The sequence below is a fragment of the Nipponia nippon genome, unplaced genomic scaffold, assembly GCF_047370975.1.
Source record: "Nipponia nippon isolate SJK-2023a ecotype South Korea unplaced genomic scaffold, ASM4737097v1 scaffold_32, whole genome shotgun sequence".
In the NCBI taxonomy this organism is placed as follows: Eukaryota; Metazoa; Chordata; class Aves; order Pelecaniformes; family Threskiornithidae; genus Nipponia; species Nipponia nippon.
The window spans coordinates 1,968,126-1,985,563 of NW_028262350.1; the positions used below are offsets into that span (position 1 = coordinate 1,968,126).

At 62.2% G+C, this 17,438-nt stretch overlaps 1 protein-coding gene across 5 annotated transcripts; it reads right to left on the minus strand.

Annotated features, from left to right (window-relative positions):
• Positions 1–9: 9 nt before the first annotated feature.
• Positions 10–16,839, minus strand: WIPF2 (WAS/WASL interacting protein family member 2). Of its 5 annotated transcripts, XM_087769941.1 has the most exons (10): positions 16,734–16,788; positions 15,499–15,566; positions 14,609–14,763; positions 5,078–5,202; positions 4,411–4,543; positions 4,132–4,251; positions 2,976–3,635; positions 1,396–1,605; positions 1,152–1,253; positions 10–227 (listed from the first exon to the last, which is right to left on the minus strand). In XM_087769941.1, the coding sequence occupies exons 4-10, from the start codon at positions 5,138–5,140 to the stop codon at positions 187–189; spliced, it is 1,329 nt and encodes a 442-aa protein (XP_087626067.1). In that variant the 5' UTR covers positions 5,141–5,202; positions 14,609–14,763; positions 15,499–15,566; positions 16,734–16,788; the 3' UTR covers positions 10–186. The 5 variants fall into 5 exon arrangements, with proteins under 5 accessions (XP_087626067.1, XP_087626070.1, XP_087626068.1 ...); XM_087769944.1 differs by lacking the exon at positions 14,609–14,763 and having other exon boundaries at positions 16,734–16,748; XM_087769942.1 differs by lacking the exons at positions 14,609–14,763; positions 15,499–15,566; positions 16,734–16,788 and adding an exon at positions 7,205–7,797.
• Between the last annotated feature and the right edge of the window lie 599 nt (positions 16,840–17,438).

The window sequence follows — 17,438 nt, forward strand, 5'->3', positions numbered from 1 at the left end:
ATGAGGGTGGGCTGGCGGAGAGAGCGGGGCTGGGGGTATCTGCTCGTCCTGGCGCAGCTGGGAAAACCAAAGACGCTGGGAGTTTCTCATGCAGGGTCCTGGGGGGCAGGGAGGTGGGGAGGGTCCGCTGAGGAAGGGGAAGGTCCGTCTCTCTGCTCAGGAACAGTCTGCCTGCGCAGCCCGCTTTCACCTGGGGATGGGGGGCAGAGGGGGGGCCCCACGCGTAGCTGCAAGACAAGAAAGCCCGTTGAAACCAAAACGCGCAGGGAGATGGCTGGCATGGCGTGCCCCGCGCTGCTGGCTGCTCACCGGCCGCCTGCACCGGTTCAGCGGATCGCCGCCCCGGTGCTTGGCAGAGCGGGATCCGGCACGTCTGCTTTCCCTCCTCCACACCCCCGCGCCGGCTGCTCCCCCCCCCGTACTCCCCGCAGAGATCTGGAGCCTGGGATTTGCGACTCGAACCAGCCGCTGCAGCACGCATGGAAAGCTCAGGGCTTCTCAAATCCACATTAAACATTCATCGCTCTAAAAATAAACGAGCATCCCATTCTCCCTGGAGTCTCCTCTGGGATCCGCAGGGCTGACGCGCAGCAGCGGTGCAGCAAGGGCACTTTGTGCTGCGCCGGCAGCGCTGGGTCTGAGCGCCACCACTCAGGGCCCCGCAGCCGGGCTCGTCCCGGGATGCGCGGGGGCTCTGTACCCCCCCAGCCCCTGCCCAACACCAGCTTCAGCCGCGGGGCTGGCTGCTGGGATCCTTCTGTAACCGCTCCAGTGCCAAAGGCCCTCGGCGCGGGTGGGAACAAGCCCTGCGGCATTTCTCTGCACAGGCTCAGCCCGCAGAAGAGGGGGCAGGCGGAGGGGACGGCCGCACAGCCCAGATCCGCGGGGCCCCCCCGAGCACGGCAGGCTGCCTGCGGGGCTTGGCACTCCAGGGAGCATTTGCAGGCCCCGAGGCCACGCTGCTGCAGAGAAGAGGACGTGGATCAAGAGCCCGGGACTGCTCACGCCAGCCCCTGCACAATCCACCCTGAGTGGGGACAAACAGGACGGCGGGCGGCCATGGCTGCGCTGCTGTGACCTCCTGCCACCCCGGAGAGCGCAGGAGGGGAGCCCGGCCACGCGGGACAGCGGGACACCTCCTCCTCCCTTACCTCTGTTTGTTTTGCTGGGGTAGATTCTCTGGAAGTATTTATACTCTTCTGGGGCTGGGAAGTCTTCAACGGGATGAAAGGAGTATTTGGATTCAAAGTCATCTGCAGAGGGGGAGAAGGGAAGGGTCAGGGAGGGCGGCTCTGGATGAGCGCAGCTAAAACCAAAGGGCTCCAGCTCCAGCCTTGCCCCGGAGAGCAGCAGCCGCTGCGAGCGCAGACCCGCGCCCCCCGGGGCCCCACTCACCCAGGAACGCTCTGACGGTGGAGATGGAGTCCCGGTGCCCGTTCCGCACCGGTGGGGGCGGCGGCGGCGGCCCGGCCGGCGTCCTTGTGGGCGGCGGCGGCGGCTTCCCTCGGCTCGGGGGCTCGGCAGAGCCGTGCAGTCTGTAGGGGGGCGGAGGTGGGGGGGCATCACGCCCCCCGTTTCGCAGCATCGGCGGAGGGGGCGGCGGGGCTGCAAGGAGAGCTGAGTCAGCACCGGCACAGCCCACCGCAGCCTGCCAAGGCACGGCATCCCCAGGGCAAACCCTCCCTCCGGCAGCCAGGCCAAGGACATCCTCCGAGGTAGCTTTCCAGGCCAGCTGCTGAGCCAGACCACGCCAGCGGCCAGCGTGGCCGGCCCACGGATGCTCCTACGCGTGCCCAGCAGAGATTTCCTCCTTATTCCTGACATCTGCATTCCTCCTCATCAGCTGCAGTGGAGGGGACTGGCCAGCCCGCTCCCGCCCGGCTCACCACCCACCCCCAGTGGGGCTGCTCTGGCCCTGGCACGCTCCCAGCCTGCGGCCAGACCCAGGTCGCCCTCTGCACGAGAGGGGATCCGAGGAGCGGCTACGAGCCCGCACATGCGAGGCTCCGGCGAGGCAGCGGCTCCACATGGAGACAAGATGCTGCCTGCCAGGGCTGGGAAGCTACATCCGCACTGCCACCGAGACAGCGACAGCACCCACGGCCCCTCCGACCCACCTCTCGCTCCTGCCTGGCCTCCCACAGATGCACAGTGGTAGTTCATGCTCCTCATTAGCCTAATTACACACAGACTAACAGAGCAGATCCCCAGCCGTAACTCAAAGGAGGGATTCTGGCAAGGCCGGAAGGAGAGAGCGGCTTGGCAGGGGACCAGGCGGGAGCTGCGGTCTGGACACGGAGCCCAGGAGCGCACGGGGGGGCACCAGGGCAAAGCCATCGCTGCTCCCGGCAGCGGGGACATGCTCACGCCCGGCTCCGTGTGCACGGGGGGACAGTGAGCAGTTTTCACCGAGCCACCCCTTCGAAGGGTGCCTGACACCAAAAACCCCCATCCCTGCAACAGCAGCGACAAAACATTTGTTGCCAGCTACGCTCTGAACCATGCAGCACCAAAAATGGCGCAGGATGGTTCGCAGGGGCTGAGCGAGGGTGTCCGGCTGCACCGCTGAGGGAAAGGCTTCTCCCTGCTCTGCCGCAGCTTTTTGTCACCGCCCCGGTGACATTTAGGCAGCTCAGGGGAGCAGCTGCAGCATATGCGGCTCTGGCTCCACAATGTTCTCACCTCCCATCCCAGGAAGAGAGACCAACCTCACGGGCAGGAGCTGCCCAGCTGCAACCCACCGCCAGCATCAGGTGTGAAAGGAGCTGGATAAACAGGACAGGAGCAGGGACATGTATTGAAGGTGACAGTCCAGCTACTGCCCCTGGCTCAACCCCTACGCCGACTGCCATGTGCAGGAGAAGCCTCGCTGCGCCCCGGTGCTGACTCTTCCCCCGGCATCTCCTACCAGCCACCGAACACCCGACGGGCAGGCGGCCGCAGCCTGACCCACCGCGGCTGCTCCCGGTTCTTACCTGCTCCCCGGCTGGGGGGGTCTCTGGCTGGCGGAGGGGGGCGACTGCTCTGGAGAGACGGGGAGGCTGAAGCAGGCGGCGGCGGCGCAAGACCCCGCAAAGGGCCCGGCGTCTTCCTGTGCAAGGAGTTGTGTCTCTGCGGCAGCTCCGGGGCAGACTCGTTGATGGGGCTGGAAGGGCCGTTGGGGACACCGGGGGGTTGCCGATAAGGGGGCGGGGGGGGGGCGAGAGACTGGCCCTGAGCCCCCGAGCCCGTTCGGATACTGACTGGGGAGGGAGGGGGCTTGATGGGCGGCGGGGCGGGGGGTCCGTCCCTGCTCACGGGCAGTCGCTGTCCCGGGGTGGGCGGGAGGGGCTTCTCCCGGTTGTAGGAAGAGACCTTGGCGCCATGTGCCGGAGGGGGGGCGGGAGGCGCAGTGGAACGGCGTCCCGGTGGGGGAGGCGGCGGGGCGGACGAGCTGTGCTTCATGCCGGTGCTGCCAGTGGTGTTGGGCCGGGAGAGGTCCGGCAGGGAGGGCCTCTGCGTGCGCGGCAGCTCCGGGGGAGAGGCCCGGCTGTTGTCAGCATCATCTTGAGGTCGGCTGTTGCTGGCCGGCACCGGGGGCCTGGGGGCGGCTGCTCGGGAGCTGGGGACTTGCAGGGTTTGCTTACTGGAGCTGTCTGCGGTGAAGGAAAGCAGAGTGACTGGCCAGGCAGGGCGCAGGCCGGGAATCGGCAAGAGCGACGTGCAGCGCTTCGGCCCCAAGCCTGCGCAGAGCGCGGGGCAGCCTGCCCGCTCGGCCGAGGAGGGCCAGACCGCGGGGAACGCTGTCTGGCACAGGCAGGGAGCTGGCAGCGTGTTCAGCCACACGGCTCCTCTCTCACCACTGCTATTCGCTCTCTGGCTTGCTGGAAGGCAGGTTGCCACAGAAAATAGCAGAGAGAAACATTCAGCAACACACGTGACTCTCGGGCCCTCCAAGGAGGTTTGTGTCGTGGGACACTGTGGTGTGGAGAGAAGGCAGCCTGCCTGCGGCCACATGTGGGGTGTGGATTTGGGGTCCCTGCCTCTAACCAGCTGAAATCCCCAGGCAAACGCGGCAAGATCCTCAACCCCCTCCTGCTCGGGGACCTCCCCAGGGAAACCCCACGCAAACCGCAGTCAGACGGCCCTTACCTGAGCTGTCCTTCGCTCCCACGGGTCTGAGCTTGGGCACACCGCCTTGGAAGAGGCCGCCCTTCGGCTGGATCGCAGCTGAGCTAGAGCCGTAGCTGCCGCCGCCACTGCCCTTGGGCTCTGAAAGGAGGCAGAGAGGTTAAGCCTGGTATTATCAGCTCCTCCGATGAGGAGCCACTGGAAACCAGACAGGTGAGAGCCCAGAAGCCATCCTGAAGGGCACAGCAGGACCCGCGATGGGGCTGAGCACCTCCCAGTGACAGCCAGGCGGGTACTCACTCTCTAGGATTGGTGCACTCCGGTCATTGATTTGTGTCACTTTCTTTAACTTGGTCCCTTTACAGATGTCCTGCAGGAGGGCCCCACGGCCCCGCTGCTCCTCTCGGCTCAGTTTCGGTGGCTCTGTGTTCGCCTGGAGACAAGAAGCAGCTCAGCAGGAGCTCACCTGCGCAGACGGACACCCCGACGCACAGAGCAGGCACAGCCCGACTCCACCTTCCCAATTCTCCTCCGCTGAGCCCAGAGGCACCCCCACCCCCTGCCAGCAAACAGCCTTCTCCAGGCTTTGTTCCATATGGAGTGACAGGGCTGCCCCAGGAGGTTACGCTGCCATCCCACAGGGTGAGCTTGAGACCCCGTCCTACCTAGACCCAAGACGCAGCTCAGTTACAGCCACGTGCAAGATCCCCTGCTCTCCCCACCCCGAACCACGGTGGAGCAGAAGACACTAATACAAAAAAAAAGCCACATGCAGCCCCTTCCGTGTACAGATTCTGCTGCAAGGGAAACTGAGGCACAGCCCCTGGGTCACCCGAAGCTCTCGTAGGCTGGACTCGAGGAGGTCCAGAGAGAACACAGGGGTTCCTGGCAAGTAGCACCATGGGGAGCCAGGCCACCTCCCCACCCTACAACCAGCCAGGCCAGCGGGCAACGAGAAGACCCCTACCTGACCGAAGGTGGGAGGCGGCGGGGGGCCAGGCGGCGGCGGCGGGGGAGGAGGGATCGGCATCCTGGCCCGGCTCCCGGTGGCCCCGGCTGCTCAGTGCTGGGGGCAAGCCTGGTCATTCATGCCTGCAGGAAGGGAGGAAGCAGTCAGGGACTGGAGGGGAAAGCTGGCAAACCAGTCACAGAGAAACATGGCCCAGGGCTAGCGGGCTAGTGCCCTGTGCCTGAAGCTCCCCGTACAGGGCAGAGGCTGGGGCTGCCCTCTCCTGGCTGGCTCAAAAGGGCCACCACATTCTCCCAACACCCTGGAACAGCAGGTCCCAGTGGCGGGAGCCAGCACAACCCCCTGCCCCAAATCGCCAGGGCCCCCACACCAGCGCGGAGCCTGCAGCTGAAACCCAGGACGTTTTTCACGCAACTGCCTCGCTCAGCAGAGAAAACCCAGCCAAGCTAATCCCGCGCCATCAATCCAGCTCCTTTATCTGCAGCCGGAGGCTGCTCATGTGGAAGTGTGACAGGAGCCCAAAGCCTACAGCCCGTCAGCAGGCACCGTGGCCAGCCCTGGCACGTGTCCCCAGCAGGCCCCTCCAGCCACGAACGCCGTTAAATCTGCCAGACGGATCACCGAGCAGAAGGCAGACGAAGCGGCGCGGTGCCGTCCTGTGGCTCGCGCAAGGAGACACGCTCCCGTCCCCGAACAGCCCTGACAGATAAGGCAGATTTTCCAAACCACTCGGATCCTACTTCGATAACCTCCCAACACTCTAAAGGCTGCCTGTGCCCTGCTCCTTTTCCACATCTCCAAAGCCCCCCGTGAAGCTGTCCAAGCAGGCAGCGAAACAAGCTTTCCCAGCATCGATCCGATTCCATTTCAATCCATCCCCTCACAAGCCCAAAACGAATCCATCCAGCACCGTGGCTTACCCAGAAGGGCTCCCAGCCCGCGCAGCGCTTCACCAGCGGGGCTCCGCAGAGCCTGGCAGGTTCGGTCGGCACCGGAGACTGAGCACGGAGGAAGCGGGGACAGGAAGAGGAGATCACCGGGAGATCACAGGACAGGCCCCTGGCAAGCTCGTGCCTCTGACAGCAGCGCGCAGGTAGGGCCGTCCCGGCAGCACCGGCTCAGGGAATAGGAATGTGATGACTGGAGGCCTCACTCACCACCCCGGGAGTTTCGGGTGCTCGGGGCAGACCATGAGGCAGGGGATGAATGCCCCTCTCCAGGCCACAGATGTCTTTCCCCCAGGAAAACCTGTTCCTTAACCACTGAAGGGGACCACAATGCCAACGCCAGGTAAGAACAGGATAGTTTCACACCTGAAGCTTCCGACTTCTGACCCCTGACCTCCAGGGCAAGCGACCAGAGAGGTCACAGATACATCCACCACGACAGCGAAAGCTTCTTTACTACCCAGGCACTGAAACCCAGGTGCCCACAACCTTTGAAATGCTTTGTATCAGGTATTAAAATCCAGATCCCTTCTGAGACTCGCCTTCGACTAGATAAACTACAATTTACTGGTACCACGGTACACGGAAGGCAGGGTAAAACCAGGTCCATCCTCACATGTCAGACGTTACCACTCCCTGTCACGGCAGAGGTCTGAGAACAGGAAAAACGGACCAGCAGCATCGCTGCGATGCCAGCGGCTCCCCTGCCCTCAAGCAAACCACCAGCTCGCTGTGGTTCAGCAAAATAAATAAATAAATAACCTGTTAATTAAAAGCAGCTCTTCTACCGAGTGAGAAACTTCCCAGCTACAGACACCCTCATTGGGAAGACATTCCTCCCTCTATCTTCCGGTGTTTTCTAAGTCACTCGAGATCTTAAGTTCCCTGGTGACACCTGCCACACCTCTGCGGAGCTGAGGAACGGCGCAAGCTCGAACGCGCCGTGACTCAGTGGGTCCTCATCCACCTCACCGGGGCAGCCACCTCACTCCCGCCTCTCGGAAACGCATCCTCCCCGACACACGCGATGCTACTTTGCTCCGGACCGAGCTGGAAGCCTCGCACAGAAGAGCCAACGTCCAGCGGTTTCTCTTTCAGCCCCTCGTGCCACCACTCCCACCACAGCGGGACACTCCGCAGACTGGAACGAAGCCTGGCAAACCCATTCAGCCTGTACCTTTCCCACCGAAGCAGGATCAGAGACGGCTCATAACGTGCTCGTCTGGGACCTGCCGGCGCTGCCAGGACGTGTTGCAACAGGAGCGCTTTTCCCCCATGCTCCTTCCCACCTCGCAGGGCCAGGACGGTGCAAGCTGCTGCCAGGGCAGAGCGTGACATCGGGGGACGGTGTGATGGCGTCGCGGCACAACCGGCAGGAGGAGACAGGCAGGAGAGCCCCGGCCTTGTTTGAACACCAGCAGCTGGAGGTAATTAGCAGAGATACAGCTGAGAAACGTGCCAGGTAATGAGACTCCTGACTCGGTCTCATGTGTCACAGGCCTGAGCCAGCACAGGAGCGGTGCCAGCGCTGCGGGCCGTCACCTCCGCTCCCAACCCACGGGAACAGAAACACCCACATCACCTCCCTGTTACGCTCCTGCTCCAGCTGGTTACTCACGGGGTGACGTTTCCCACTCAGCTCTGCACCTCGACGGCACTCAGGGTCACAGGAACCCCTTCAGACACTCCTGCAACAGGGACACCCTGCCTCGCCGTACACAGACGGACAGACGGGGGTTTGTCGGCTCTCAGAAGACAAGTTGGTGCCATGTCTGCAAGGGAAGCACGCTGCTTGGGTCCCCCCCGTTTGCCCTGCTGCCCCCCACATAAGCCCTGCGTCAGGCGGAGCAGCCAGGGACAATCCCACGGCAACATTACCTCCCATAAGCACAGCCAGGGAGGCGAGGGGTATTTCTACAATGAAAACCATGAGTCATTATCTCCCCGTATCTAACATGCCCTTAAAACTCCTGCTGCACCGAAACCTGCATTCAGATAAAGGCTCTGACCTAGAAGAGCGAGAGAGGAGGGGAGAGAAGAGTTTAAGCTAAAGCAGCTTGAGGATAAACTGGAGCTGAATTCCCGAGAAACAGGTCATTTCGTTTCAGCACACGGCCCCGTTCAGGTTGTGGATTAACAGCAAAGGTCACATTGAAAAACCAAAATCAAGAGGCACCGAACTCAGCACGTGGTGGCTGCTGATTATTTCATACCACGAGAAAAGCCGAGATCTCTGGGTGGGAACGCTGGAGTGATTCATCTCTGTCTTTAAAATAAAGCCTAGATCTTTAATGTTCGTGAAGACAGACGCAACTGATAAAGATTAGGGAGACACAAGCTAAATCCTCCAGGGAAAAAACAGGGGGTTCTCCCAGCACTGCTTACCACCCCTTAATGTCTGGCATATGCCTTACAGAAATCATGCCCTTTGAAACAATGCCGCTCCGACAGCCGACTTCTCTGCGCTTCTTCTCCTTTGTTCTTCGTTACCAGGGATCCTCTCACCAAGCCAGATCTGAGCCTTGGAGAGCTCCATATGCCGCGGCGGCAGCTCACTGCGCTTGCAGGGAAAGTGGTTTGAAAGACCTGAATCAGGGCAGCGAGAGAGACACCCACTAGATCAAAGCGCAGAGGAGAGCTCGTCTTTGGTTAAGCCAGGAGGGGCAGGTTTGCGCATTAACTTTCCTTTTAAAATAAAATTAAAAAAAAGCCAAGAAAGCTGTGAGAAAACCGGGAGGAAGACAATGTGTGAAAAGCTATCACTTTGGAGGAGGGAGAGCTCACGGAAATCGAGGTGACCCTGCAGAAAGCTGCTTCCAGAGCTGCTGCTCAGCAGCCACGCCAGACCCCACTGTCACCGCAGCACCCCGCGGCAGCACCGACTCCGGGGCAGTCCCGCAGCATTTCGAATCAGCACTCCCCTCCCAACCCTGCGTTCAAAACACCATTAAAACCCAAGAACGTTACATTCAGCAGCCCCTCTCTCCCGTAAAACAGCTGAATTATCCAGATCTGGCCTGGACAGGACTACACGCCGCGTTTTTCAAGTCCCCATTTGCCACGAAGGGAAATGAAATGCCTTCTCCAGCAAGCAGCCCTGGATTCTGCTCATCCCTCGAGGGGGGCTGCTTTTTTAGCAGGACAGGCAGCGGTGACCTTCAGACGCCATAAGCGTGTTTCCTTGCTTTTCAGGGGGATTTGGGCGCCGCGGTGGATTTGTATTTCACAGCTATGCTGGCTGCGGCTGCGAGCCTGCATTTGCAAACCCGAGATGAAGCGCTTCATCCTCAGGGAGGCAGCGGCTTTGAACTGCAGATCAAGAGGAATTTCCAGCCCTCTGATGTCGGCTGCAGAATGCGGCTGCACCGGTTTGGGGACGACTTCCAAGGCCGGACCTCTCTAACTCTCCCTCCCGCCCCCGCATCACAGGGCGCCTTTATCTTCCACCTCTTCCCATCCAATCCCTCAGTTCCTTGTTACCCTTCCAAATTCAGTGCCTGTCCTCCGAAGCCTGACATTTCTGCCCGTTCCTGAGGAGTGAGGACTTCGGCAGCACTGAAGATGTGACATAAATAATTGATCCTGAAAGACAGCCATCCCAGGATTTAAGGTCATCCAGGCTTTTAAAATCGTATCAGCATGCTTTAAGAGAGCGAGCTGCCATCCCGATTTGGAGCGTCTCAAAGAGCCGGTGCATCTCTGCGTGCAGACAGACAGACACACTCCAGCCCCGCGGGACTCAGATGTTCACTGTGAATTATTAACAACCCACGGTCACTGACAATGCATTTTTAACAAAACCCTGAACACAAAAGTTTCTAATGCCTCGGGGCTGAATTCCACAGCCCTCGGTGGAGCCACGGCTTCCCAGTCCCCGACCATGGGACCCCAGAGCCAGGCTGTCCTTTAGCAGCTTTCCACCGAGCTCAGCTCGGTTCACTTGGCAGAGGAAACCTTTAATCAGGAGCGAGGAATCGCGTCCTGACATTAGGGGCTGCAGCAAAGCGAAGAGCAGGAAAAGCCCATCCCAGGAGGGCCCGCAGACTTCCCTGCCTCTCCCCATCCCGTGTGCCAGGCGAGAAGGGAAAGGAAGCTGGGGAGGGAGAGGTGGCACACGAGGGGACCGGGCAGGAACGGCTCTGAACCACCGCTCTCTCCGATGGACATCTCCGATTGTTCCAGCAGGAGGAAGCGGTGGGAGACACAGGGACTTCCCGACTGCTTCGATGGTGACCCACAGCTGGGAATAACGTGCTCACACCTCGCAGAAAACAATACGCCGCTGAATGGAAAGCGACTCCCAAGCCCGGTGTTGGTGTTCAGATAAAAATGCCTTTTTATCAACTGCCAACGACGCACCATTCCCTTCACCCAGGCTCCAACACTGCGCATTTAGGGCAAACGAAGCCTGCGCGCTGGAGCCGACAGAGCTGGGAGCTCCTCGAGGCGCAAGGGGAGCAAGGAAAATATCGGTGGTCTCGGGCTGCTCTGAGCAGGATGGCAAGCAGAAAGGGGCTCCGGCCACCTCCGAGAGCCTTTTAAAGCCCCCCAGCAGTGCCGGGGCGCACTCACGCAGGGCTAGTTCAGCAGCAGGCACTAACGAGCTGCGACTAAGGCTCTCTCCGTGTCTAAGGCTCTCTGCACAGCAAACCCAGTGCAGCATCAGTCTTTGGTCTCCATCAGGCTGCAGCCGACACGCTACCAGCAAAGAGCAAGGAACACTAAACAAACCCACGGCTCTTCCGACCGCCACTCAAAACCGACAGCGTGCAAAGTCATCCCTAAAACGGCACCAGACGCTCTGCGGCGCAGAGTTTACGGCACCAGCGGCCTTACACGGGAGCAGGCAACCAGTCTCCAGCTCCAGCCTGCCACCCTGAGTTGACGCCGTCAGCTGCCGCAGCGTCTGCCAACACAGGTCTGAGTCACGAGGCAGGGACAGCAAAATGCCCAGGTGAAACTCTCTGCCAAAAAAAGCACATTATTTGGAGGGGGCCCTCACACTTTCAAACCAAACCCCTGCGCCAAGCTTTTCTCCCAGACTCACCCCAATATCCGAGCAGTTGGCAACGAGCCGACCCACCCTCTCAGAAGAAGCAATGCCAGGCCAGCACTGAAGGTCTGACATTTTTGGGTCTTCCTCCTCTGCCCATCGGGAGCAGCGGCCCTGCCCTGGAGCGTGGGGCCAAGAGGCAGCACCTCCGCAAGAGGTCACTGCGCCGTGAGACCAAACAGGCTGTGCTGGTGTTTTAGGAGAAAAACCAGTGTTCTGTCCAGTCCCCCGGCCCCCACCCAGAGAGTTCGGTTACAACCGTGAAAGAAAAAAAAAAAAATTCTGTTGAAAACCCATGAGCTACACACACACGCTGCCTGGAGGTCTCCTGTTCTCAGAAACCTGGATGGAGAATAACTGTGCCTTTAAAATACTGCAGGACTGGCTCCAGCTTAAACCCCTGTACCAGGGGGTTACGCAGAGTGCTTAAACACGCCTGAGACCCCGCAGCGCCCCTGCAGCAGCCGCCCTCCTGCTCTGCCCACAGCCCTTCAGCCCCTTCGCTCAGCAAGGCAACACCCAGGGCTGGGCTGCTCTCCCCTGCCCTGGCCAGGAGCCTCCAGGACAGGCACCCCCCCGTGCCCCCCACCGGGGTCTCTCCCACCTCTTGCCAGGCGTCCGTGACGCTCCCTCCCTCTTCCTCTGCTGACGGGGCTTTCGGGGAGGCTGAGGACAGAGACCTCCAGCTCAGTCCCTTCTGTCACCCCTCTCCTGCAGGCCAGAGGTGCTGGGGCTCTGCCTCCTCACCAGTCTCCCATGCTGACTCTTTTGCAAGAGCTGCTCCAAGCCCGGCTGCGGGAAGCAGCCCTGAGGGGAGACGAGCAGAGCTGGGCTGGAACGCAAGGTCTCCTGCTGTTCCACGAAACCCGGCCAAGTATTCTCAGGGTTTTCCTAGGCAAAGGCCAAGCAGAGATGCGCCGATTCGCAATCCAGAATACACAGGGCAAGTAACCGAGGCAGAGTGCAAGTCGCTGGGCGCCATCGGGAGGTGCCTGCTGGAAGGGCACAGTCCCTGCTGCAGAATAAAGTCACCCCGAGCCACCCCAAAGCCACAACGGCCTCACGGAAAGGAAGCAGCCACTCCAAAAACCATCGCTGACTGCTTCTAAAAAAGAAATGCATCTTTCTTCTAACCAGGTTGGCACTCAGAGTCATTAGGAGAAGATTTACAAGCTACCGTAGCATACCCAACACTTCGGTGTTATTTTGGGACACACGTATATGCTTGATGTTTGTGCAAGACCCTAAAGCTACAGAAACCTTACAAACGGGGCTGATCCACGCCGCAGGATCGATAGGACGGCTTACGGCGAGCGGAGCCCTTGCTGAGGCAGGAGGCCAAAGGTGGCGAGGGCCTGGCCCCACCGGCCTTTGCTGCGACAGCCGCAGCTGCGGGAGGTGTAAGAGCGCGAAGGAAGCGCCTGTGTCAATGCCAAGGGAAAACGGAGCCAAGCCCTGTCAGAGCGAGTTCTCCACACAGTCAGATCCACACTCGGCTGCTTTTCAGGTTGGTAGGTGCCAAGAACACGCTGCAAATTTACAGCTGGTGCAGAGGGAGAAGAGGGTTTGCTTTGAGACATGGTCTAGTAACAGGGTGTGACAGACAGAGAGACTCAGCGGTGGGGTCGGACGGTCCTTGCAGATGCAACCCCGTCACTCCCAGCTCCTGGGCAAAGTCATGAGCACCCCTGGGTCACCGACCCCGACTCCAGCCCAGGTGAGGGAAGATTTAAGCCCCACACCTCCAGGAGGAAACCACTGGCCATGCAGGAAGGTGTCCTGCTGCTTTGGCGAAAGCAGAGACAGGCTCTGGGCGCAAGCAAGCGCAGCGTGCACCGCTGCAGGGGCACCGCAGCAGCAGGTCAGACCTGACAAGGACACTCGAGCGCAGCAGCACCGAATCCCAGCGCGCAGCGTCCCGGGGTGCAGGGCCCGGCACGACGCCCACGTCTCCTCACAGCCCAGACTGCCCGGGGGCCACGCTGCGAGCGAGCCCTGCCAAGCAGAATTTGCAACTCGCCTCACCTGCTCCCGCTGGAAAGGGGAAAGCGGAGCTCCCTGCAAACCTCCGCACCCGCCCGGCAGCTTCTCCCCTTTTCCCCCGAGCATCCCTCCGGAGCTGCCTCCACCCCAGGGCTGCCAGAAGAAGAGTCTGTGCTCAGGGCACGGGGCTGCTGCGGCTCCGGCTGGTGCAGCCAGTCCTGCCGAGCAGCAGGAATTTCTACGGTTATGGTATTGCATGTGGGAGACACCAGAGGAAGGAAGGTGAATAGGGATGGGCCAAGGCCCATCCGAGCCCCAGCACTACACCAGGGCACGGATCTCCACGGCCTCTGTGTGGCAAGAGACCCCACAGCAAGTGTCAGCTCCCAGTACCGCAGCCCCCCCGAGGCCGGTGACGAAAAAGCCGGCTCCGTTCTGGAAAAGACTGTTTAATTTTTGAACCAACCTCAAAACATCAGAGCGAGGAGCAAGCCCTGGGAGCTGTGCTCGTTCCAGAGCCGCCCTGGCAAAGCCAGCAGGAGAAACCCAACACGCTCAGCCCCTGGTTAGGAGGGCACTTTCCCCCCGCTCCCTCCTCCCACCTTTGCTTCCCAGCAGAAAGCTACTTCTTTGGCAGAGCAAATCTGCCTTCCTTCCAAGCAGCCAGATGTAAGTAAGTAGGTCAGACAAGGACCAGAGCACCTCGACAACAGCACTTTAAAGCAAAGCGAAGCGGGAAGCGAGCCCTGACCTGGAACATGCCCCGTCACCTTGGCGCTGGTGGAGGGGGGGGGCTGGCATGCGTCACCTCGGAGGTAATGCGTTCGGCAAGAGCAGAAAACCCAACAGCAGCAGAGTGGCACTCGGTGCGGTGACTTTCGTGTCAGGGTCTAATGCCTTGCGGCTGCAGCAGCCAAAAGGTTTGCAGCCTCGCACGTCTGCGGCACCAGCCGGCCTGCCACGGTGCGGAACCACGGACCTACTTTTAGTGGCAAACACTAACTCAGACAGACCCAATTCACTGCGGCGGCAAAGGTGGCACCGGTCAGCCGCGCTCCCCTCTGTGCCACGCTCACGTCTCAGCGCCGGGCGTGACACACGCTCTAGATGGCACCGGCTTGGCATGCCATGACCGACAGCTCGCATTTGTTCACGGCGGGACAAAGCCGAGCCCTCCCTCACCCCCCACGGCACAAAGAGGGGTCTGTGCTCCTCGCCCTGGAATGGCCATGGGAAAACAGGCTCTGCCTTTGCATTCCAGCAACACAGCACGGCTGTGAGCAGGAGAGCTGCCGTGCCGCTGCCTGGCAGCCCCCACCGGCGGGGAGCGTGGCCGCCATCACGCAAGGTGCGAAGAGGGGACATCTCCCCAGGGGGCTTGGCCAAAGCAGCGGTGCCGAAACACCCTGGGGACACGACACACTCAATAAGCCGAGACGGGCAGGAATGAAGGCAGGCAGCCGAGCTGTGAAAAGCAGAGGACGCGCTCGCCAGGTAGCTTTGCCCCGGAGAGCACGTCCAAGCTGGAGCTGGGCAGATTCACACCTCATCTGCAAACCGAGCCGACTCCTTCAGCAGCGGAGATGGGAGTCAGGTCAGATTAGATCCTCTCTGCCGGCCATCAGCGGGGCAACGACACTCCACACCAGAGATCAGACCAGGCCAGAGCAACCCGGGCGGACACCCATCTGCAGCCAAGTCTGCCAAAGGTAAAACGAGGCCGATTTGGGATCGCGGCACCTCTCCAAGGGCTGCTGCTCAGCCCGGCGCTCAGGCTGCGGTTCATCGAAATGAATTTCATGCAAAACCTCTGCCTCCACCTGGCCCGAGGATGCTGCCACACCGGCTCCTCGCTGCCGCCTTCCCACCGGCTGGGGGGGCAGCAGCCTCCAGCCCACGTTTTGCCTGGACAGCGGGACTGGGAAACCCGGAGCAGGGCAGTCACGAGGCGTTCAGCGCCCCACATTCATCCGTCAGCTGAGGGTCAGGAGGCAGCCGGCATCTCCTCCCTCTGCATTCCACCCCACAGGCCCCAGAAACGCTGCCCAAGTCCAAGCAGGCTGGGGGGGACAGAGCCTGGGCCCCCGCCCCGCTCACTGCAAGGGGGCAGCCAGAGCAGAGCCGTGGTTAACAGCAACGGGGACCAGAGGTAAAGCCAAAAAAAATAGGTGGCTCTGAGCAGCGCTTGGAGAATAAACTGTTTCAGAGCACGCTGCACAGCACCAGGCTCACTGGGGCTCTGGCCTGCATTGCCCTGAACCCACCCTTGCCACTGCCTCCCCCAGCTCTGGGCTCACCGCGGCTTCTCTGTGACAAAGCAAACACCAAAACAAGCAACACCCTGCCGGGAGCAGAGCCCCAAGGAGGGACGGCTCGGTGTCCAGACACACCGACACAGCCTGCCCACCGGGCTCATCCCCGTGCGGCACACGTACCCCGCAGCCTGAACCCATCCGCGTCCCTCCCACGTCGTGGCGGAGGACATCGAGGCGCACGGGGAACCCTGCGAACAGAGAGCTGGGGTGCGTGAGAGCCACTTGCTGGGGCCAGCCGCGCACTCAAGGGCAGGCGCAAGCTGCATCAATTCTGCTGAGTCTTTGCAGGGGGAAAGGCTGCGGCTGCTTGTGCCACGGCGCTGCCGCTCTCCCTCTGTCCCAAAGGGCCTGCGGAAAACAATCAGCTGCTTATTTCGTTTGCTTACAACCAGGACTCTGGAGGGGTCCAGAGCTAAACCCGCAGCAGGAATTTGGTCCTCAAGGCCCCGGCGCTGCCCGGGCAGTGTCTGGCAGGGGCAGGCACCGCCGTACGGCTACGTGGGCGGGCAGGGACGGCAGACCGGGAGCACGCAGCCGCGGCAGTGTTTACCCGGAGCAGACGGGAAAGCTCAGCCTCCACCGTGGCACTCGCAGCACTTTGCTGCCCAGCCATATGCTGCCCCGCACGCCGGTTTTCGTAGGCAGAGGCTGCTCAGGCCGCAGTTTGCCAGCGCCAGGCCCAGAGGAGCGACCGGACTGCGACGTTGCTTGGGGACCCTGGGCCTGGCCTGACCCTAGGAGTATCGTCCCCCCCCCCAGGACGGCACAACCGGTCACCCAAACCTCCCAGGGCAGCTGCCTGGACACGGAGCCCTCCCTGCTCCGAGGGGGGCGAAGGGAAGAACGCGACGGGCATCTTCCCATGACACGGGGAGAAGCAGCGGCGGGAGAAGGTCTCCCCGGGATCCCCGCAGAGCCCCCACCACCACCACCAGCGCCCTCCACCAACACCCCTCCAGCACAGTCGTTCTCAGCTCCACCGGTGCCTCCCCCGGGCAACTCCCCCCCACCCCAGCTCCCCGCCTCCCGCCCCCGCCGCGGCCTGCGCCGAGCCCAGCGCACCCGCGGCCACCCCCGTCCCGCCGCAAGCCCCAAAGCGCCCACAGCCACCCCCGCCCTCCTGCACCCCCAGAGACCCCAGCGCTCGTCGCCCTCCCCAAAACAGGCTCCGCACAGGCCCCAGCGCACCCCCAGCCCCCCTCGGCCCCGGCCACTCCACAGCCGGCGCCGGCCTCCTCACAGGCCCCGCGCAGCCCCCCTGTGCGCCCCACGCGCCCACCCCGCGCCACCGGGGCCCCGCCGGGCCGCAGCCCCGGCCCCCACCGGCCTCCCCGGCCCGGTGCCCCCGCTCTCACCCGCCGCCCGCGGCCTCCTCCTCCCGCCGCACCCGGAAACGCGGCCCCGCGGCGCCGTCCGGCCTCCAGCCGCCGCCAAACAAAATGGCGGCCGCCGCCCCTCTCTGCGCCTGCGCTGCCCGCAGCGGATGTGGGCGGGACAGAAGGGGAACAGCAGCGCCGCGGCGCCATGTTGGGGAGGTCGGGCGGCCAAGGTGGGAAGGGCGCTGGGCCACCATTTTGGGAAGGTCACCCCCCCCATAACGGCGGGAGCGCCCGGCCCCGCGGGCGGCCGGTGGAGCGAGGGGAGCGCGGCGCCCCCCGCGGGCGATTCCCCGCTCCGGGCCGAGCCGCCGCTGCGGGCCGGAGGTGCCGCGGCCCAGCCCGGCTACCGCCGCCAGCTCCGCCCGCCCGCCATGTCAGGAAGGTCGGACGGAACGGCTGGTGGCCGCCATGTTGGGAAGGTCACGGCGAGCGGCCCTGCGCCGCCGCCGCCTTGGGAAGGTCAAGCCCGAGAAGGGGACCGCGCCCCCCGCCCCCCCGGCATGACGTCACCCAGCAGCACGGCTATGACCTCACTCCCCAGCATGACATCAGCAGACGGGCGCCGGGACAGCCTTTTATTGGGGCTCCGCGCCCCCCCGCTCCCCCCGGGCTTTTTTTTTTTTTTTCCTTTTTTTTTTTCCTTTCCCCCCTTTTTTCCTCCTTTTTTTTAAAAAATAAATG

Coding starts and splice junctions, on each gene's coding strand:
- WIPF2 (XM_087769941.1), bottom strand. CDS start 5,140: ATGCCGATCCCTCCTCCCCCGCCGCCGCCGCCTGGCCCCCCGCCGCCT. Junction 4,252..4,410: donor GAGTGCACCAATCCTAGAGA/GTGAGTACCCGC, acceptor GCCTCCTTTCAG/AGCCCAAGGGCAGTGGCGGC. Junction 3,636..4,131: donor GGGAGCGAAGGACAGCTCAG/GTAAGGGCCGTC, acceptor CCTTCACCGCAG/ACAGCTCCAGTAAGCAAACC.